Source organism: Urocitellus parryii, chromosome 3 (genome assembly GCF_045843805.1).
Source record: "Urocitellus parryii isolate mUroPar1 chromosome 3, mUroPar1.hap1, whole genome shotgun sequence".
NCBI lineage: Eukaryota > Metazoa > Chordata > Mammalia > Rodentia > Sciuridae > Urocitellus > Urocitellus parryii.
Genome location: NC_135533.1, coordinates 218,188,954 through 218,204,233, shown reverse-complemented (window position 1 = coordinate 218,204,233; position 15,280 = coordinate 218,188,954). Strand labels below are relative to the sequence as shown.

Genomic DNA, 15,280 nt, shown 5'->3' with positions numbered 1-15,280 from the left:
GGCGGCCACCTGGAGCAGGGAAGCCCGGAGGTGACCCGTGCAGCGGAAGTATTAAGGGGCTTTGAGCTAAGAGGATTGCGAGGCTCCCAGGGCCCCATCTGCCTGCAGTGATCACAGCACAGATGCTTCTGCCTCAGCAGCTCCCGCACTCTCCCTGCCCCAGGGCCCTGGCACTCGCCAGCCTTCTCCTGAGAACACCCACCCCGATGTCTCCCAGCTGGCCCGATTCATTTGTTGGCGTTTATTGAGCACCTACTGAGGGCACCCTCGTTTTCGGCAGTGCTGGGTTGGAACCCAGGGCCCCATCTCTGAGGGCAAGTGCTAACCACAGCCACACACACAGTCCTTTCAGATTCTACTTGTGACAGGGTCTCACTAAATTGACAGGTGGCCTGAAACTGGCCCTCCCGGGCTTCAGCCTGAGTAGCTGGATGGCAGGCGTGGCCCCGGACCCAGTGGCCAGCCACTCCCTTAGGTCCTGGGTGGAGGCCCTCTCTGCTGCCGGGAGATGGAGCACGACACTAGGATGGGGGTAGAGGGGCGTGGGGAGGGAAGGAGCCTCGGCGCACACTGTCACCCAGCAGCTCGGGAGGCCGAGGCAGGGGGATCACAAGTCCAAAGCCAGCCTCAGCAACAGCGAGGCGCTGAGCAACTCAGTGGGACCCCGTCTCTGATTAAAATTCAAAATAGGGCTGGGGTGGGCTCGGTGGCTGAGTGCCCCTGAGCTCAATCCCTGGTATTCATCCCCCCCAAAAAAATCAGATATAGGAAGGGCTGGAGCCAGTTCCGTGGCAGGTGTCTCTGGACTCGACCTCCAGGCAGGAGGCAGGGTGGTCCGGCCTCACCTAGGAGGGGTCGCTGGAGCAGAAACCTCAGGAGGAAGGGGGCCCGCCGGGAGCACCCGCACCAGAGCTCAGCCTGCGCAGGGCCCTGGGGAGCTGGTGGCACACCCAGGACGTGAGGCCGGAGCAGAGGGAGGAGGGGAGGCCGGGCAGGTCCTGTGGGCTACGGGGCCCTGACCCCCGGGGGTGGGGGCTGTGGGAGAGCAGCAAGGGGCCGGGCTCGGTGCTCACAGACCCCCTCTGGTGGCTGTCGTGGGGAGGACAAGCGGGAGCCCAGGTAGGACCACGGACCAGGGCACAGGTGGCCAGGCCCGTCTGGATGGGGGACACGGCAATGGACTCAACCCTGATGCTCCCAGGCTGAGCACAGGAATGACGGTCCCCACTGCTGAGAGGGACGCGGGAGGAATGTGGGCCTCGGGTGGCTCAGGCCAGGACAAGGCACGAGAGCAGGCAGAGGAGCCGGGGTTCAGAGGCCAGCCGTCTAGGGCCGCACCCCAGCTGTCCCCCAGCTCCTCTGTGAAGTGGGCTGGTCACATGCCCCGGGGGGGGGCAGCCCGGGGACTCAGAAGAGCCCCTCAAAGGGGCATCTTCTAAAAGCTGAGGTGTGGCTCTTCGGTGGAGCCCTGCCTGGCGCACGTGAGGCCCGGGCTCACCCTGTGCCCCCAACTCACACCGCGCCCACCTCCCTGGCCTAGGAGGGCTCAGGGGGCCTGTGCTGCCGACTAGGCTCCTGGGGCCCGGTCAGGGCCTCTGGGGGCCTGGGCCACCCGAAACGCGGAGGGGCCGGGAGCTGGAGGGCCCCAGGGGGAGGCTGCATGCAGAGACGGCCAGGGCAGTGGCGAGGCTCCCCAGGTCCCTGCTGTGGGGCAGAGGCCGGGCCTGCCTGGCTGCGTGGCGGGGGCTGAGCAGTGAGCAGGTGAGAGGGAGGGCGCCAGCCCGTCCTCCACGCTGCCCAGCAACCAGGCCGCTGTGTCGTCCTCCCTGACCTCCTGCTTCTGGGGGAAGCCGCTGCCCTGGGAGCAGGGCTAAGGGGAGGCCCCAGGCCCGTGCTTGTGGCCCAGCCTGACCACAGCCTGCTCAGACCTGGGCTGAGGCGGCTGCCCGCGGTCTTGGGCGCCCTCCTGCTCCGGTGCTGTTTCAGGCTGCCCGCGACTTGAGGGCTCACATGACCCTCCTGTTGGACCTCAGCAGCTTGGACAAGGGCCTGGCACCTGCCCGGGCAGGCGCTTCTCAAAGCCACACCCCACAGCTTTTTGAGACAGGGTCTCGCCAGGCCTCAAACTTGCCATCCTCCTGCCTCAGCCTCCAGTGTAACTGGGAAGGCAGGCGCGGCCACAGCACCCGGCCCTTTTCTGTCTCCAGGAAGGGTGGGTCACGGGGTTCGGCCCACCCCAGATCTAGGAGGATCACACCTGAGTCCTGATCACACCACAAGACCCTTCTTCCAGACGAGGTCACACTCCCCGGCATGGGGTCAGACTCGGAGTCACCTTCTGGGGATACAACCCAACCCAAGTTGCAGGTCCGGAGGCGACACAGTGTCCTGGGGAGCACCCAGGCCGCGGGCAGGGCGGGGAGCAGCTGAGCAGGTAGGCATGGGAGCCCACAGGTCACTCTGAGGAGGACCAGGCCCTGAGCGGGCAGGGGCTGGCCAGGGCACAGGGGCTCAGGGCGGAAGCCACGGGAATGTCCCCAGGAAGTGAGTTCCCATGTGTTCTGCCAATAGCCTTTTGGTTTGTGGATTCCAGGGCACAGAGGGGCAGCTGTGGACCCAGTCCCACCTTCAGACAGGTTTCTTGGGTGAGCAGGCCACCCTGGGGCAGGTGGGACCCGGAGGGTCCGGTGGCCCCGACGGGAGCAGGTGGTAGGTGGAGGGCAGGCCGCAGGGCTGCTTCTCTAGAGCCCCGGGAGGGAGCCAAGCTGGTGGACAGTCCCCAAGAGCTGGACAGGCGCAGGTGGCAGTGCTGGGCAGTAGTGCTCCCGGGAAGCCCACCCCACACACTCAGGGAGCCACTGCTGGGCCAAAATGATTTACTCTTCCACGTGGCAGCACCCAGGAGCCCGCGCCCCACCTAGGACCACCTCCCACGCCACATGGCCGAGGTCAAGGGCCCTGGACCCCACCGTCACTGCTAGTGCAGCCTGAGCCACCCAGGTCCCCCCCCCACAAGCCGGCCAGGAGCCCACAGCTCCCACCGAGGGAGTCGGGGGGGCGGCTCCGCAGGAACAGGGCCAAGGGGAGTCAGACACCGCAGTCCTGTTGGGACAAGGGGCCCTGGCAGGTCAGCAGGGGCAGGGCGGGGTGGGGCTGAGCCCTAGGGCAGTGGGCGTGGCTGCTCTGGGCGGTCCTGCTGGAAGGGCCCGCGCTCCTGCTCGTACATGTCCAGGGCCACCAGGCAACTCTCCCGCACCACGCGCTCGGGGTCGGCCGTGTGGGCGTGCAGCGCGGGCAGGCAGGAGGGCCGGGCAATGGCGCCCAGGGCCTCTGCACACTCGTGGCGCACCATGGGGCTCTCGGCGGGGCGGGCCAGGGTGGCGGCCAGCTGGGGCACGGCCGCCTCGTGCTGCAGCTGGCCCAGCACGTAGCCCACCTCGTGGCGGAAGAGGGCGCTGCCGCAGCGCAGGCCTGTAGGTGGGAAGGGCAGTCACTTGGTCACTCACCGGGCACACCACGGGCTCGGGGCTGGGGCACCCAGAAGGTGGGGACAAAGGGGCTCTGTCTCCAGGACTCGCCCACCCATGACGGGGCAGCTCGGGCGCCTGGCCAGCCTGTGGGGAGCCGGCTGGACCAGGGGCCTCTGGCATGGCAGCACCCAGACCCTTACTCTGCTCTGGACAGGGTCCGGCTGAGCTGCCCAGCTGGCCTGGACTGTGACCCTCCTGCCTGAGCACCCGAGGAGCCAGGATGACAGGTGTGGCCACTGGAGAGGGCTGGGGGTCCGCCGGCACCTCTGCTCCCGGGGTGTGCTGTGCCCAGCTGCCCAGCCCGGGGCCTCCTCACCCTCGGCTAGCGCCAGGGCCGCCTCCTGGCCCCCGGCGTTGCGCAAGGCGAACATGGCGCGGTACCGGTCGAACAGCGGCAGGGTCTCGTCCAGCAGCGCCTCCCGCAGCTGCCCCACGTCGCGCTCCTCAGCTGGGGGGGCCGGGTCCACTGAGAGGTAAGGCCCGGCCACTGTCGGCTGCCCGGGGTGCTGCTGCAGCCACTCTAGGCGGCGCACGGCCAGCTGGCACGTCTCAGCCACCTGCAGGGCGAGGGGCGCACAAACGGCATCAGTCCTGGGCCTGATGTTGGGGACACGCAGAGGCCGTGACATCCCCACCCCACCCTCCTGGGCTGGCAGCAGGGACCTATGGGTTAGGACAGCAAGGGGAAGGGACAAGGGATGGGGAAGCTGAGGGGGGCTGGGGAGATGAGAGAGCACCAGGGCCAAGGCCCGGGCGGCCCTGCTGGGAGGAGGACGGGAGCCAGGGCTCCAGGTCCTGCCCTGGAGGGAGCGAGGCGTGTGCCCTCCCCTGGCTGCGTGAGAAGAGTGGGGCGTGTGAAGCAAGTCAGGACGCCAGGGTCCAAGTGAACTCAGACTCGCACACAGGCCCGCGGCAGGGTGGTTCTCCATGGCCAAAAAGTGGAGGCCACCCTTGTGTTCAACGAGGCACGAACTGATACAAGTAACAGGCCTGGCTGGGCGCGGCGGCCACGCCAGCAACCCCTGCAGCTCAGCAGGCTGAGGCAGGAGGATCGCCAAGTTCAAGGCCAGCCTCAGCTACCTGGCAAGGCCCTGAGCAACTTAGGCAGCCCGACTCAAAATGAAAAAATAATAAAAAAGGCTGGGGATGTGGCTCAGGAGTAGAGCACCCCTGGGCTCAACCCCCGGGACCAAAAAAGAAAAAAAAAGACATCCCAAAACAAAGAACAGCCTGTGCCCATGTTGAGCGTCACTCCACCAGGGCAGGAGCCAGGGGACAGGGTGGCGGACCCAGGACCTCGTGCTCAGTGAGCAGACACAGGAGGTCAAGGTGTGTGGGCCAGGGACAGGAGGGGCCAGGACAGACCCACGGAGGATGGAAAATGTCGCTAATGGGAGTGGGTTTCCTTGAGAGGAAGGGAATGTTCTGGAAGGAGCAGGGCAGCTGCCCGCCTCTGAATGCACTGCAGGGCACTCAGGGTGCACTTCCAGGGGTGAACTAAACGGCACGTGAGTCACCTCAATGAAACTATCTCAGAAGAGACGCGGGGAACGGCAGGGAGACCGAGGTCCAGGGGGCCGGGCAGGGTGGCAGAGAGGGCAGGGTCTCAGAGCAGCCGGGGGCCAGGCAGGAGCCCCGAGCAGGCTCTGCTGGCCTCGGGCCTGGACGCTGCCCTCCCCACCTGGGCCTGGAGCACCCATGGACAGCGGTCACCGTGGCAACCAGAAAGGGGTTCTAGGGCTGCTCAGGCCGGGGCTGGGGAAGCGCTGGGCACAGCTTCTCGGGCTGAGCGGGCAGGGCTGGGGCTGGCTCTTACCTCCACCGTGGGGTCGCTGCAGTACTGCCTCAGGAGCTCCAGGACCTGCGGGTTCCCAATGGCGCCCAGGGCCTCCCCTGAGAAGCAGGCAGGGCTGGTGTTGGCTGGCGAGCGCCACACGGCTGCGGGACAGCACCCGCTGGTAGCAGCTCCCCGGCCAGGGCTGAGGGGCAGCAGGGCTCACGGGCTGCACGGCCGCCCAGCCAAGCCGCAGCAGAGCCTGCACCTGCCCCCGGGCACAGGCACAGTGACCCCAGCCTGCACCTGGGGGGAGGGACGAGGTCCTCCCACCTGGACGCCGACACAGCGGATGGGGAGCCGGGGGCAGGGGGAACTCCCTGGGGCCTCTGGGCAAGAGGGACAGCACAGGCCAAGCCCTGCAGCCAGGGACGGGGCAGCAGGCAGGCGGCACAGGTGCACTGACCAGAGGGGCAGCCGGGGTCCCCCGCACAGGGGCAGTGACGGGAGAAAGGAGGCAGCCCAGCACTGCCGGTCTCCTTTAAGCTCTCCACGTGCACCTGCCCCCCCACACGGCGGCGGCCACTCTCCTGGCCTCACTCAGCCTCCTCACCCGCCCGCAGGAGCACAGTCTGCGCCCCACACCCAGCTCTGAACGTCGTTTTAAAGGGAAAACACCTAAAGGAATAAGATTCCCTGACCAGACGGCTGGGGTGGCCCCGCAGTCCCCGGGGTGGCCCGTCTCCTGGGCCCAGGCCAGGCCAGCGGGGCAGGGAAGTGCGAGGGCAGCCGCCTGCCCCTCACCTGCCTCGTGGCGCACCATGGGCTCCTGGCGGGTGTCGCACAGCACACCCGTGAGCACCGGGATGGCGCGGGAGTCCTGCATCTGGCCCAGGCAGTAGGCCAGCTCGTGCTTGAGCAGGGCGGAGTCGTCATCGAAGGCCCGGCTGATCCAGGCGATGGCCCTGGGGCCACCAAGCCCCCGCAGGGTGAAAAGCGCTCGGAAGCGGGCCTGCAGAGGCTGCTTGGGGTCCACCAGCACCTGCCCGATGGCCTCGACCTCTTGCTCTGTCACCATGATGCCTCCAGCAAGGGCCTGGTCCTCTGCGCCTCGGGGACTGAGCCTGGATGCCCAGAGAGCAGAACCTGCAGCAGGAATGGAGCAGGGTCAGCGGCGTCCCGCCCACTCGTCTCAGGAGGGCGGGGGCTCTTCTGGGGGGCACTGGAGTCCATCCAACCCAGGCAGCACTCTGCCACTGAACCACACCCTCAGTCCCCCCCCAAACTCTGAGTCACATCCCAGCCCTTTTGTATTTTATTTAGAGATCGGGGTCTCACTGAGGTACCTAGGGCCTCGCCACAATGCTGAGGCTGGCTTTGAACGGAGATCCTCCCGCCTCAGCCTCCCGAGCTGCGGGGATGACAGGCGTGCCTCACTGCGCCTGACCCTTTTTTTGAGTCAGTGCCTAAGTTGGCCAGGTCCTCAATAAAAGCAAGAATAGGCCAGATACAGTGGCGTCTGCCTGTAATCCTGGCAGATTGGGAGGCTGAGACAGGAGGATTGAGAGTTCAAAGCCAGCTCAGCACCTCAGTGAGACCCTGTATCTAACTAAAACACAAAACAGAGATGAGGCAGCGGCTCAGTGGCTGAGGGCCCCTGAGTTCAATCTCCAGTACCAAAAAAACAAAAAAAACCCCACAAGAATAGTGTCTGGCATTTGTGTACATTTGCCAAACGCCAGGCTCTCTGATAAGCCCGTATGTTCATTAGCTTATTTAACCCTCCCAGGGCCCCACGGGATGGGCAGAGACTTGTTCCCATCGACAGGTCAGGAAACAGCCTGTCTTGCCTGGGGACAGCGTGGATGCCGGGGTTTTGCTGTGGTGGTGGTGGCTCACACTGCAATGAACCCCGGGGCTTACCACTGAGCCACATCACCAAGCCCTCTTTCTTTTGTTCTAAGACAGGGTCTTGCTCAGTTGCCCAGGCTGACCTGGGACTTGCCATCCTCCTGCCTCAGCCTCCCAAGCAACTGGGTGGACAGTAGAGGGCATTGCGCCGAACTTCAGCAGGGACAGTTGTGGGAGGCCGCCACACCATGTGACCAACATATTCCTTTCCTGATTGGTGAGACCCTGTCGGTCACTTCCAAGTGATCTGGCCACATCAAAGTGGCCCTAGATGACGCCCCGATCTTGGAAGTCACAGAATGTGTGAATGTGTCTTCGTGCCTGGGCATGCCTTCCCGCAGCCCCATAGGTGGAGCTACGCTCACCTGTTCCTTTGTGATGTTACCCCTTTGCCCTGTTTGGAAATGCCCTTTGTGTGTCCCCTTCTCTTGCTCTGCCCTTGGGTGTGGCCTTCCTAGCTGTCAGTCAACCAGCTCTCTTTCCACAGACCCTTAAGGTCAGAAAAAGGTCTCTCTGTCTCTTGTGTGGTTATTTTGCACAGCCCATTCCCCTAGAGTGATCCTGAGTGTTTTGTCTCGAGGAATGCAGCAGACAGTTTTAAATCAGTCAGTGTGGCTCCAGAGGGCTCTGAACCATACGGACATTGCTGCATGAGTGAATTAAGATGAAATGACACTGCCTCTGGTTGTGGTGGCCACACCTGTAACCCCAGTTATCCAGGAGACTGAGGCAGGAGGATCACAAGTTCAAGGCCCACCTGGACAACTTAGCAAGACCCTGTCTCAAGATAAACAGTTAATGGACCAAGTGATGTAGCTTTGTGGTAGAGCAACCTGGGGTCCATCCTCAATGCTGCAAAACAAGAGGTAAACAAGGATGATATGACAAGTTGGGAGGTTGGGAGGACGGACTCCTGGGCCCTCCAGGAACCCAGCAGACACTTCCCAGACACAGCAAGCAGGGAGTGGCATGCCGCAGCCCTCTGTGGTTTCCAGTGGCGTCAGCAGAGGTGCCTAGAGAGGGCATAATGTGGGAGGCACAGCTGCCTAGGACAGGTGCCATCCAAGGATGATCACACCTTGAGGAAGGAGCAAGACCCTAGAGGCACTGCGACCCGACTCCTCCCTCCATATACACGGATAAGCAGCCCTTGTCCCCAAAACAGAAACTCAGGCCTTCTGAACTGCAGGCGACAGTCTAAGTTTAAGCTCCTGCTACAGAGAGAAGTGAGAGGAGGAGAGAGGGGGTTGTGGAGCTCCAGGCACACATCCTGAACTTAGTCTCTCCATCTGGAACAGCTCAGCAAGTCTTGGGTTTCCTTCAAACCTAACCCCTTGAAACCTTACCTTCTGGGGGAGGCCTTTCTCTGACCACCCTGTTTAAGGAGGCAAACCCGCCACTACTGAACCCTCCATAAGCTACAAGGAGTTAATGAATCCTTCCCAGGGAGCCCAAGGTCCACCTGGGCTCAGGACGAGGGAGAGCCCTGAAACTCATACCTTAGGCCTATTTTTCCTGCATGTGGGGGTCAGGGATCGGTCCCCAACGCAGGCAGAATCCAGGAGTCCACTCACCCCGGTGGAGGTCTCAGAGACAGACACGATAAACTAATACAGGGATGCAGGAACCACAACTCCAACGAAGAGCTCGGGACCGGATGCCCCATCCCCGAAGGGGTCGCCGCGTCCCGGGACCCCTCAAAAAGGGACGACCGGCTCCGCAGACCCCTTAGGAGACCCCAAGACGTCGTTTCAAGAGCCACATAAGGGATGCCCCAGTACCGACGCTGCCCAGGGGTCCCCGGAGACATGGGACCCCTCCAGCCACCCTGCCCACGACTCCCGGAGGGCTCTCGGGGCGCCTCCCGGGCCCGCCCGCCAGACCCGGGATCGCACCGTGCTCCGCCGCTGCCACGCCGGCCGGGCTCCGAATCGCCGGACCCGAGCGCACCACCCGCGGAGGCTTCAACAGCCGCGACGCTCGCAGCGCGCCCTGGAGGCCGCCATGTTCCCGGCCACGTGACCAGCCGGACGGCGCCAACGCCGCCGCGGGGGGGACCAGCCAGCAGCGACCGCCGCGGAAGCAGGACCCAAAGCTCCAGCCAGCACCAGTGACAAAATGGAAACCCACGCCGCAGGAACAGCCGAGGGACATGCCTCCAGGAAAGGGAAGGGCCACTTCCGCCCTCCCTCTGTAGTAGCCCCTCCGGCCTCCCCTACGGGGCCGGTGGAAATGGTTCGCGCCCGTTCAGCGCGGAGCTTGGCCGGCTGGCGACGGAGCATGCGCGGCGTCTCGGGGGCGGGGCCAGCCTCGGGGGCGTGACCAATGGTGGGAGGCTGGAGCCCCGGGAGGGCGGGAGGGGCCGGGAAGAGGAAGTGACCCCGTGGCTCATTCATTCGTGGGTTTAGTAACTCGTGCTCGCCGAGGACCGGCCTGCCGCCTTCTCCTTCCGAAACCGCGCAGTGCTGTCTTCCGAGTGTGCCTGACCAGGTGGCGACACCCGCCCAGGAGAAAGCTGCGCCGCCTGCGGGGCGCGGCTGGGGAAGCGCGGCCAGGGCCCAGGGCGGGCATCCCAGCGCCGACCCGCAGGGCAGAGTCCGAGGAAAGACCCGGCGGCACGGCAGGCGCCCGACTTGGGTGTGACCGGGCTCTTCACGGCCGCGGGAGGCCGGCGAGAAAGCCGGAGGCCGCAGCCCTCGCACTCGGGAAGAGGAGCGGGGATCTGGTTGGAAGTGGAGAGAGAGTCCTGCCAGGCTGGGGGCAGCTCCGTGGGGGAGCACTTGCCCGGCACGGGCAGGGTCCTGGGTTCAGGTTCACCCAGCACGGCAGGGGTCGGGGATCCTGTCAAGGATGAGGACAGCGTAGTCAGGAGTAACTGGAAGGATGCCGCAGCCATTAAACCCACTCCACCCTCGCTCTGAAACTGTCGGATCCGCTCACGTCACCCATTTTTTCACTTTTTTATTTTTATTTTTGCAGTTCTGGAGATGGATGGAACCCAGGGCCTCACACTGGGTAGGCAAGTGCTCTACCACGGTGCCACGCCCTGTCTGGCTAAGTGGCCCACACTGGCTTTGAACTTGCAAATCTCTGGTTCTGCCTCCCTAGGACCTGGGATTACAAGCTGTACCACTGCACCGGGCTCAGCAAATGCCTTTTATTTCTATCTGTCTATCTATGTAAAATATTATATTTATATATGATTATATATATTTAGATTTACTTTAGTTGTAGATGGACACAATATCTTTATTTTTATGTGGTGCTGAGGATCCAGCCCAGTGCCTCACACATGCCAGGCAAGCGCTCTGCCACTGAGCCACAACCCCAGCCCCTCAGCAAATGCTTTTTAAGCAAAGATTTCACACACAGTCTCTAGTACAGGGAGGCTGAGGTAGTAGGGTGGGAAGTTGGAGGCCAGTCTCAGCAACTTATCAAGGCCCTAAGTAACTTAACAAGACCCTGACTCAAAAACAATAAAAAATTTAAAAAAAAATAAAAGGACTGGGGTGTGTCGTGGTTAATCACCCTAGGTTCAATACCCAGAAACCATAAACTATTAATAATAGTTATAATAATAATAATGTGGGCAGGGAGCCAAGCATGGTGGCACACACCTGTAATCCCAGCTACTTGGGGGTGGGGGGGGTGAGGAAAGAGAATGGCAAGTTCAAGGTCAGCCAGGCAACTTAGCAAGACCTTGTCTCAGAAATAAAAGGGGCTGGGCTGGGGGTATGAACTCAATGGTAAAACACTTGTCTATCCTATGAAAGGCCCTAGGTTCAATCCTCACGACTGCAATTTAAAATGTATAGGGAGAGGGGTGGGATGGGGCCAGGGGCTGGGGAACATCATCCAGTGGTAGAGCAGGATGCCTGGCATGTGTAAGGCCTCGGACCCAGTGTTGCAAGAAATCCACACAAACATATAGGTATCCGTGTATTTATACGTATAAACACGTGTGCGTGCGCACACCACACGGGCAATTCATGAAAACTATTCCACGCACAGCAAAGCAGAGTGCAGTCACTTTGACGGGCCAACTGCTGTTTTAAGACAACACTGATTCAAGATGAGCAGAAACGCCTATGTACAAGGCACAGCCCTGGACGACAAAGACACGGAAGGAAGCAGATGCCATCACTGGCCTCATGAAACCCACTTCCTGAGGTGGTGCTGCCTCCCACGTCAAAGGAGACTCTAGATAACCAGCTTTGGGGCAGCCTGCGGGTGCTCCCCAGGACCCCGCCCCCCAGTCCCACTGTGGCTCAGGCTGAGGTTTACTGAGTCTTCTAGAAGGCCAGAGGCTGTGCCCACAGGGCAGAGTGCCAGGTGTGAGGGCCCCAGGAGGCTCTGCGGGAGGAGATAGGCCCAGGGGTACAGGAAACCAATATCAGAAGCCACACCCAAAACAAGGCTTGTGTAAGTCTGAGAACTTGGTGTCTGGGCCCTGCAGACACACCTGTGTGTAACTGATACCAAAGAGGAGCCCAGGCACCTGTGTTCCCCCCTCTGCCTTCGCCCCAGTGTGGGGGCGAGAGGCTAGGCCTCCTGCCACAAAGGAAGGCCGTTGAACTAGCAGGAAAATTGTCTTATTCAAAGCCAGCTTTGAAGGAAGGTAGAGGAGACATTTTTGCCTCAAATCCCCATCTTCAGAAAACTCCAGGGACAGGGAACTTTTTCTAAGAGGACAGCAGCAGAAGAGCTGGAAATGCCGGCAGTTTCAGTTAGCCAGGCCAGCAGCGTGGCGTCCTGGCTTCTGGGGAGTCCCCTCTGTGCGAGGAGGCCTCCATTCCCAGTAAGAGGCAGTTTAGAAGTTAAAGAAATCTGGAGCTTCCACTTCCGAAGGGGCTGCTCCGGAGGCTACAGAAAAACCAGTTATCAGGAAGTTGCCCTGAATTTTAGAGGGTGTCTGTTGCACCACGGCTACTTCTGCAGGGTCCTGGCAGCCAGAAGTCCCTGATGGAGGTGTCAGCGGGGCCAGCCTCTCTCCTGGCTCTGGGGAGGGTCCTTCCTGTCTTTCCTGGTAACTGGCAGTCCGTGGGGTTCCTCAGCTTGTGGCCTGTCCGCTCATGGCCAATTTTTTCAAAAAGGTATAGTGCGCCTGGGTGGTTCGGGGAGTTCTCCAGGTTGCACCTTAGCTGATGCCTTGGTGGGGCAGGGAGCCCTCGCTGACCAGAAGCATCTCTCTTGAGCCTGGTACTTGGTCTGAGGAAAGAGCAATCAGGGCTGGTTAGGGGGAAGATGGTCACTAACAAGCTGCTCGGTGCCACATTTTTTCTTTCTTTTGTGTGCTAGGGATGGAACCGAAGTCCTTTTGAAGTAGGACAGAAGAAATTAGAAGAAAAAACCAGGTAGACAGGACCCAGAAGGAGCGACAGGGAGCCAGGCTGTGGGTCAGAAGGGCCGCCTGTCACTCCCGGATTCCTGGGAAATCCGTGACTCTGCCTATGCAGAGCTCATCCACCCCAGAACATAGAAGCAGCAAAGAGAGGACGTTTTAAGAAATCTATAGCTTAGGAGACCTTCCATTCCTATCTACAGATCAGATAACAGACCGTATCAGCCTCAGGATCTCCGAGTGACCAGACCCATGTCACCCACACAGCTTCCCGTGCCCACCCCTCCCTAAGATTGCTTTGAAGAGGAGCCCTCGGGACCTCTGGGGACCTCTCCCTCTGGAGATGGCCGCATCCAACCTGGAGGGCGCATCTGCTTCCTACACAAGCCTCTCTCCATGCCCAGGGCTGGCAAGCGCTGGAATTCTTTTCTGTCACATGAGCCAAGGGCCCCACTGAGCCTGAGTCAATTCTCTGCTCTCTCCAGGAACTTCACCCTTCTCCTGGGCCACCTCTTCTCCAGTGACACTTGTACTCACTGAGTGCAGGCTGCACACTAAGTTATGCTCTGGCCCCTGGCCCATGTGCTGGGATCCTGTCTGTGCCCGGCACTGTCCCGGACCTCCCAGAACTCATGGAGGATATAGTCTACATCTTCACCAGCCAGCAGTGGTGGCCCCTAACTAGTTGGTGCCACTCTGGAACTGAATTTGTAGTTTTCAAAATTTAAGCAATTTAGGGGCTGGGGATATAGCTCAGATGGGAGAGTACTTGCCTTGCCTGCGCAAAGCCCTGGGTTCAATCCACAGCACCACAAAAAATAGCAATAAAAAAATAAAAATTTAAGCAATTTAAATGTAGAGGAAATAAAGCTGATACTTTGATTCAGTGCTCGGAAAACTTCTAAGCCTGTTTGAAATACCTGGCAATGCAAACCTGTTTTTTCCCACTGTAAAATGTAAAAAGAGATCAAGGATTTCTGATGCAAATTAGCACCAAGAGGGGGATGTAATACGCACTGGATCCTAAGACTGGATTTGACAAAAATTACATAGAATACTCCATTAATAATAGTTGAGTTTGATTACATGTTGAAACAAAAGTATTTTTAATAAAACAGTACTTAATTAAAATGAATTCTGCCAGAATTTTTGTTTTACATGTGGCTACTAGGAAATTTAAGTTCCCAGATGGATCATGTTCCATATGCTGAGTGACTTCGCCAGATCCTATGATGGCTGTGGAGCTCATGGGAATCAGACAGATGTGCATTTGTATAATACACATCATTTCACACCACAAGGAAAAAAGTAGAAATCGGGTACCGTGGTGTCTACTCTCCTTGCAGGATTCTGCCCAAATGCAGGGAGTCTTGGGGAATGGTAGAGGGACTCCCACCTCCCAGGAGATTCCACACCCATGCACACACACTGAGCCAACTTTCAGGAGCAGTAAAAGGACTCCTCAATTTGCCATGTCTGAATGGGTCATTATCCTTTCACCAGCTGAAGGACATCTGGGTTGTTTACACATTTTGACTACCATGAAAAAGGCCACCATGAATATTTGTATAGAAGTTTGTTTTATGAAGTGCTTGGAATTGAACCCAGGGCTTCGCCCATTTTAAATTTTGAGACAGGGTCTTGCTAAATTGCCCAGGCTGGTCTTGAACTTGGGATCCTCCTGCCTCAGCCTCCAGAATATGGGTGTGGCCACATACCAGCTGGAGTGGATGTGTGTTTATCTCTCTGGAGTACATACCTAGGAGCATCATTGCTGTGTCATGTGGTATTTCTGTTTAACTTTTGAGGAACTGCCCAAAACTGTTTTTCCCATCGGCCTGCACCATTTTGCCACCTCACCAGCAGCGTAGGAGGGTTCCTATTTCTCCACATCTTTGCCAACATTCATTAGCTTTCCTTTTTCGTCTGTTCAGATTTGTTTTGTTTTGAGTCCAAGCCAGCCTAGTGGGCAGGAACTACTATCTCAGCGCGGCTTTGATTTGCATTTCCTGATGACTGAAGGTGCTGAGCATCTTTACATGCACGTGTTGTTCATTTGCATGACCTCTTTGGAGAACTGTCTATTCAGATCCTTGCTCCCCAACCCGGCTATTTTATGCGGTGCTGGGGATGGAACCTAGGGTCTGGAGAATGCTAGGAAAGGGCTCCACACTGACCCACACCCCAGGTCCAACCTTTGCCCATTTTTTTGTGCAGGGATTTTTAAAATGCTCTTGTTGTTTCGACGGCCAGGGCTCTCCATCGGGTTGCTCCTGCTGTTGGATGAGGGCTGGGAGGACACTTCGTGGGAGCAAAGCGCTTGTTGAATGACGGTCTCGGCAGTGAGTTTCTTGGTGGTGGGTCCCCTCTGCCTTATTACGCGGCGTGACCGCCTCACGAAGGTGTAAGCCTGCCTCTGCGGTCTACCATTTGTGGGTCCACCACTGGGGGTCCAATTCTGCAACCGTCCCGTAATAGGAGCCACGCCCTCCACTAAGCAGAGACCTTTTTCCCCTTCTCCGCGCAGACTCAGCTCTCCGCCCGCCTCCTCCGGCCGCGGTTGCCCTTGGCAACGCGTGGCGCCTCGCTTCCTGTATTGATTCGAATAGCGAGGGACGTCACGTCCTCCCGAGATGCTCCACGCGCGCAGGCGCAGCCTCGCGGGGTGGGCGTGGCGTGGCAGGTTGAGGGCGGGGCGGCAGCACGCAGCGCGCCGGCGTGGGG

General features: G+C 59.9%; 1 protein-coding gene across 1 annotated transcript; it reads right to left on the bottom strand.

The window, feature by feature from the left end:
• Window positions 1-2,866: 2,866 nt before the first annotated feature.
• Window positions 2,867-9,467, bottom strand: Dohh (deoxyhypusine hydroxylase). Its single transcript, XM_026404346.2, has 5 exons — window positions 9,111-9,467; window positions 6,109-6,450; window positions 5,347-5,423; window positions 3,847-4,087; window positions 2,867-3,471 (listed from the first exon to the last, which is right to left on the bottom strand). The coding sequence occupies exons 1-5, from the start codon at window positions 9,367-9,369 to the stop codon at window positions 3,161-3,163; spliced, it is 1,230 nt and encodes a 409-aa protein (XP_026260131.2). The 5' UTR covers window positions 9,370-9,467; the 3' UTR covers window positions 2,867-3,160.
• Window positions 9,468-15,280: the final 5,813 nt, after the last annotated feature.

What these genes read in the sequence shown, in the direction of transcription:
- Dohh (XM_026404346.2), bottom strand. Translation starts at nt 9,369, where the DNA reads ATGTCCCTCGGCTGTTCCTGCGGCGTGGGTTTCCATTTTGTCACTGGT. An exon ending in GCAGCGACCCCACGGTGGAG is followed by an intron (nt 4,088 to 5,346) that starts GTAAGAGCCAGC and finishes CTCGCCCTGCAG; the next exon opens with GTGGCTGAGACGTGCCAGCT. An exon ending in GGCCCTGGCGCTAGCCGAGG is followed by an intron (nt 3,472 to 3,846) that starts GTGAGGAGGCCC and finishes TCCCACCTACAG; the next exon opens with GCCTGCGCTGCGGCAGCGCC.